This window comes from Juglans regia, chromosome 10 (genome assembly GCF_001411555.2).
Source record: "Juglans regia cultivar Chandler chromosome 10, Walnut 2.0, whole genome shotgun sequence".
In the NCBI taxonomy this organism is placed as follows: domain Eukaryota; kingdom Viridiplantae; phylum Streptophyta; class Magnoliopsida; order Fagales; family Juglandaceae; genus Juglans; species Juglans regia.
The window spans coordinates 15,818,640-15,825,015 of record NC_049910.1 but is presented as its reverse complement, the minus strand read 5'-3'; the positions used below and the strand labels follow the sequence as shown (position 1 = coordinate 15,825,015).

At 40.0% G+C, this 6,376-nt stretch overlaps 1 protein-coding gene across 1 annotated transcript; it reads left to right on the top strand.

Annotated features, from left to right (window-relative positions):
* Positions 1-865: 865 nt before the first annotated feature.
* On the top strand, positions 866-4,200 carry LOC109007992 (transcription activator GLK2-like). The gene is made up of 7 exons (XM_018987910.2): positions 866-1,011; positions 1,123-1,537; positions 1,939-2,079; positions 2,259-2,606; positions 2,934-2,993; positions 3,311-3,433; positions 3,964-4,200. Exons 2-7 carry the CDS (start codon positions 1,130-1,132, stop codon positions 4,114-4,116), a joined length of 1,233 nt encoding a protein of 410 aa, XP_018843455.1. The 5' UTR covers positions 866-1,011; positions 1,123-1,129; the 3' UTR covers positions 4,117-4,200.
* Positions 4,201-6,376: the final 2,176 nt, after the last annotated feature.

Genomic DNA, 6,376 nt, shown 5'->3' with positions numbered 1-6,376 from the left:
AGAGATATACATGAAGACGAAACACTGCGCAAGAGGGAGAGAAGAGCCGAGTCTGAAGAGAGAACACCAACTGCAGAACTAGAGGGACGCGAGAGAGAGAAACATAGTGATCTGCTGCAATGGAGGGATGCGACAGAGTGAGAAACTGATTTTGAGGGAAAAACTGAAAGTGATGAGATTTAAGGCATGAAATTCGGAACCACAAAACAGAACCAACGATAAGAAAAAAGAATGAAAACGGAAGGAAGTGAGTAACGTGGGAGATATGAATGCGGGGGAAAACAGAAAGAAAAAGAAACCAAAAGAGAAAGAAGGGGAACTTATCCCAAAACGGCGCCATTTCGCAACCTTCCAAGAAAAAGCTGGGCCTTTGCTCACGGGTCTGGGCCTCACAAGCAACTGGGCCTTACAAAGCACGTCCTGATGCTCTATCAAGAGTTGCATCATAGCTTGCCACATATTGAGTGCCATCCTGCTGCCAAGCCTGACCGTCACTTCAATTATTATGAATTTCAGATTAAAAAATTCATCCCGGATACGGAGCGGGACATTTGTCCGTGTATACATTCAATTGGATAATGCCATGTCCCCCAGCATAAAGATTCCTCGAAATATGCAGTCACGTCGACCACTACTGTATGCATAGCACGAGACGACATGCATCTGACTTTCAAAACCTTGATCAGAGAAAGGCCATCCACATACCCAAGTAATGGTCGTTCAAAGCTATATATATATATATATATATATAAATAATATATATTTATATATATATTTGAAGTAAGCCTACTCAGACAAAGAAATAAAGAAAAATCTATGAGATCTCAACCACAAGTTGGGGTTAAGATCCAGCTAGTTGCTTTTACACTCATACTTGCACCGCCAAAAAAGCAGCAAAACCACTACGCACGATGACGGACGCTAGTCTCTCCATCGTGATCTCCATCCCCTGCCGAATTCACTTGGAAAAAGATCGCCAAGAATAATCCATCATCTCTGCAACGCTTACGGGTATACTACGGTTGGTTTTTCTCCTTGCAATAGTGCTACGGAATTGCACCACGGAGTTCAAATATAGATAGTGGTGGAATTAATCATGTTTATTCATGTGTCACCTTTCAGGAGCACCATGGATCATGAGAACCAAGGAGATCAGATGAAGAGATTTGCAGTTGGTGCCAATGACATCACGGATTTCTCCGATGGGAACTTGCCCGACAGCATCGATTTCGATGATCTTTCCGTGCTAATCAACGACGGAGACGCTTTACCGGATTTGGAGATGGACTCGGAAAACCTCGCTGAATTGTGTGCTTGCGGCGGGGGCGAAAAAGTAGAGGATAATGCAAAAAATGAGAAGGAATATGAAGTTTCGGGTTCAGGTTCGGGATTGAACTCTAGCTCGAGTCGAGGAGATCAAGATATTGTGAGCAAGCGAGATGGATCTGTTGTGATGAACCAACCTATAAAGGAAGCTGATAAAGGCAGAAAATCGCCCACAAAGTCAAAGATTTCTCAAGGGAAGCGCAAAGTAAAGGTAATTAACACAAGATAACTAGACTGTTAAAGGTCTAGATTGTTTCAAATATATACTTGAAGCTTTCTTGAGTAGGAAACTGGTACCATAACTCTCTCACACACACACGCACATTTGGGTCTTCACAAACTTCACAAATCACAAGGTGCAAAGAAATCTCGAGAATATGCACACATGCACATAGAAGAACTCATGAGAGAAAAAGAAAGAGAGCCTGCGAATTATCCACAGAAGAGAGATAAAGAGAGAGAGAGTTTAATTGTTTATTTTTTTTAATTTTGTGATATTATTTTTCTGAGATATTGATTAAATTAAGGATAAAAAATGATAAATACACATGACTTTTCACGATACTTTACACAACCTACAGGATGTATATGTGTTTCTTGAACTGTGAGCAGGTGGATTGGACCCCAGAGCTACACATGCGGTTTGTGCAAGCTGTGGAGCAGGTAGGGGTGGATAAGGCAGTGCCTTCAAGGATTTTGGAGCTTATGGGAATTGAGCGTCTCAATCGCCACAATATAGCCAGCCATCTTCAAGTATATTAATTTCTTCGCAGCGCTTGCTATATATATATATATATTCTACATGAACAGGTCAATGTTAATTAATTGAAGACATTGATTTAAGAAAAAAGGTAAATCAACAAGAATAAATACTAGAGCGTGCGAATTTTGAATTGTTCTCTCTCAAAACTTTCATTCCGAACTTTGCCCAGAAATATCGGTCATCACATCGGAAACATTTGGTGGCACGTGAAGCAGAGGCCACAAACTGGAGCAAAACAAGAGAGATGAATGGCCAAGCTACCGGAGGAGTTGGGAGGAGGGACACGAGTCCTTGGCAAGCACCAACCTGCATGGGTTTCCCTCCTATAACACCCATGCACCACTTTAGACCCCTACTTGTTTGGGGTCATCCTACCATGGATCAATCTTTAATGCCCATGATGTGGCCTAAACATCGGGCTGATCATCCGCCATCTCCACCGTCACCCGCATGGGCCCCAGTTTCCTGGCCACCACTGCGAGACCCTTTACATGACTGGCACCCTCACCAGCAAAGTGTATGCCTCTGATCTGATGGCACCAAAAGTATAAGTTCGCTAATCAAATTATCAATTGCAATGACTTCTCCAAAGATTATATATTCTATTGCAAAATCATGGGAGTATTGATTTCAAATTCAGATTTCAGATAGCTTAGATAGATCATATAGTAGCGTACGTTTCACTGTATTGAAATGAATGAAAGAAATTGGTCAAAAAATCTGTTTATAATATTGTTGCTAAATCCTGCAATATTGGCCTAAAGGAAGCTTTGCCATATAAACTCTCTCTTTCTTTGGCTCTATATATATCTAAAATGGCATATTGTACCTTTTGTGTACGTAGGCTCCAAACGTGCTAAACAGAGGAACGCCTTGCTTTCCCCAGCCAATACTGCCAACACCGGTAACCATTCAATCCTTACTCTTTAATTTGGAGCCTTGATCATTTAATGGCGTACACCCCAGCTAGCTAGGACGGGAATATTTTATATACACCCGATCAGACAATGCAATAAAACACAAGTCCGCAAAGAGTTGTGTCCTTGCATGCGTACGTAGCATTATCTATACATACACACACTTGTTATCATGACCTAAACGAAACTTTATTTGGAAGCCTTTATGAAGGTTAAGGTCTAATCATAACACTATATATTCTGTCGGTTTGGAGTGTCATTGGGCGTTGGTTTCTTTTCATGTTGTTGATGTACATTCATGCAGAGACATTATGTCTCTCCACCTGTCTCAGGCATCCAACCTCATACCATATACAAAGTAGACCCCAACATTGGTGCCCCGACTCGACAATTAGACCCCAACAACCCTATTCTCGACATTCATCCGGTAAGTCATGCATCTCTCGTCCCTGTCGCATATATATAAGTATATATATATATATATATCCTTTCAAAAGAAACTATAAAGTGTCTTTTAGGATACAAACCAATTTTTAAAATATAATAGCTACTAAATGGATTTGTATTTGTTTATATGCGATTTTATATCATACTCAACACGCATATATATTAAGGTTGGTTTAATGAAAGCTTTAACGTCCAAAGTCTTTGGCCAGCTCATGTTAGTATAATATAGATGGAAAATAACTTTGAGAGAAAATAGTGACTGCTACCTTGCAGAGCATGCGTACATGATGTCTGGCTAAGTGTTAAAAACTACGTTGCATTCTAATAATATGGATGTGGCCGTTAGGTACTGCTGCATGACTATTTCGTTGTATATGGTACTACAATATCTTGTGTTCATAATTGTTGCGTGCCAAATGCATCCATATTAATCTAATTGATGTTAATAAGCTGTTTCTTTAAGATCAGTGAGTTGATTTTATCGTTTGATCTATATATGTGATCCAACAGACAAAGGAGAGCATAGATGCAGCTATTGGCGACGTTATATCAAAACCATGGTTGCCACTTCCTCTTGGACTAAAACCTCCATCTGATCATGACGGCGTGTTGGTCGAACTGCAGAGACATGGAGTTTTGAAAATACCATCCTCTCATGCTTGAAATATCTCTAAGCACAACCGTACAAAAGGCAATTTTCTAATTTCAAGACAAAAATCCCGAATTCGACGGCTTTTCCTGCATGCTTTTGACGTATGCATCAAATTAAGTGCATGCATGTTTTTTCTCTATTTTTTCCTTTCTTTTTAAAGTTCTTTTCCTTACCAAGTTCGAGTAATATCTTCCCTTGTCAATATATTCGAAGTAGTTTAGGAACAACTTTTTATCATCAGCTAGCTTACGTACATGTGACAATAAAGCTAGCCAACAACTTCTGTAATTATGTTAAGAGTATGAAACTACAAATAATTGCGAGGATTCAGAAGGGGACTAAGTAAGTGTAAAACAAAACCGAAAAGCCGTTTTCTCTCCAACGAAATCACCCCATACCAAATCTTAATTTATACCCCAGCCCTAGTGTAACACTCGGACCCAGTCAAGCCTGATTTTCTCTCCATTCGATTTTTTTAAAACTCCCCACCTCTACACGCCTCTTTCCGTTAGTCATAAGCATGCATGTGTCTAATGTATTTATTCACTCACTTGCACTTGCACTTGCACGTCTCCTACGGCTCTAGGCTTTTTTTTTTTTACGTTCAATCACCTTTATATAATATATATATATATATACACTTTCTGCAAAACACTAAGCCGCAGCACCATAACTCAGTTTCTTCACACCGTCCAAATTCAGCCCAATGCCTCCACCACGCACGTACGATCGCAACATTCTTACACTACGGCTCAACCTCTGTCAAACCCGTCCACCTACCCAGTATTGCACCTCCACGTAGCTACCACCAGCCACTGCCCAGTTTTTGTCGTCTCGTAGCACCACCACCTCCACCTCATGGAAACCGCCTACCCAAGGCCTAGTGTACTACTCTATAGCCCTCCCTCTACCGTCAATGACCATCACCAAAGCCAAAGCCCCACTGTGCACCATGCAGTCCCCCAGCCACAGCCCAAAATGGAACCCAGTGTCACGTTCCGTGACTCCGCTAAACCAGACCGCCCAGTTGCACCTTGGCCCCTCTCTCCATTGTAAACGAGCAACACCAAAGCCCAAGCCCCACCGGACGCCACCATCCAACCAACCCTTCAAGCCCATACTTTGTTTTATCCATCCAAAAGCAAAGCAAGTTCTTGCTCAAGTCCTCCACTGAGCTCCCCTCCGCCGGCCTATCACTCTCCCCGTGCCCTTGGTTTTTTTAGCCATGTTACAAGACGGAAGCCACTGCACGCAACCCTGTCGCCACCGTACACCATCATCTCTCTCTCTACCTCCCTCGCTCTCCCTCCCGCTCATCTCTCTCTGCCTCTCTCACTCTCACCTCCTAGCATAGGCAGCTTTGCCGCCACACTCCCACCCTAACTCGATAGTCGCGCCACCACGTTATTCCAACCCAGCCGTTGCACGCGGCCCTAACTTCTCCTAGTGTAAGTCCCTGTCGTCGCTACTTCGATTATTTCTGTGTTTTTGTTTCCGTTCACTTATAGTTTTCTCTTAAGGAGTGTATATATATATATATATGTAAATTGTTTTGTTTTTTTATAAGTGTATATATATATATATATGTAAATTGTTAACCTAATTTTTGAGTACTATTACTGGTGCATGTTTCAGATGTATGTTTTCGGATGAGTGGTCTTTTGGGGTTTATCTTTAAATGGGTTTTGTCTTAAGACTCGTAAAATATTATTTTTGTGTAAATAATATTTTAATAATATTGTTAACTAAAGGAAGTAAACCTAGTTTTAAGAGATGATTTTTTTCATGACGTATTTTATAAGATTTTTAAAGTAGTCAAAGTATTCTATTAATTTATAATACGTTGGTGTTTTAGATATTTTAAATATTATTTTTTTATTGAGTTTCGTAATTATCTTAATACTTGTTCAATTAAATTTCTTATTCGGTACAAATTCGATTAAGTGGATATTGATGGTTTTAGAAAATGATAGTATTATAGGAATTATGAGAATTTTAGGTTTTGAGGATTTAAATAGGTTCTTTTAGCATTTTAGGTTTAAATATCGAAATACGTGGTTGATTGGAAATTTACGAGAATTACGTGATTATTTTATTTGTGACGCTTAATTATTTTTCGACATTTTGAGGAAAATTCCAAAACAAAAGCTAAGAAGTCCAGGGAAGCGGGGTTCCTATACTAAGTTTTATACGAATTATTAAGACTAAGGTTGACTTTCTGAAAATTTTGCATATTTTGTGATGAAATGAGAACTTCGGAAAAACCAACAT

Bases quoted from the DNA above. Each gene is read 5' to 3' on its own strand.
- LOC109007992 (XM_018987910.2), top strand. From the start codon at position 1,130: ATGGATCATGAGAACCAAGGAGATCAGATGAAGAGATTTGCAGTTGGT. The intron at 2,607-2,933 runs GTATGCCTCTGA...TTGTGTACGTAG, and splicing joins GGCACCCTCACCAGCAAAGT to GCTCCAAACGTGCTAAACAG. The intron at 3,434-3,963 runs GTAAGTCATGCA...GTGATCCAACAG, and splicing joins CTATTCTCGACATTCATCCG to ACAAAGGAGAGCATAGATGC.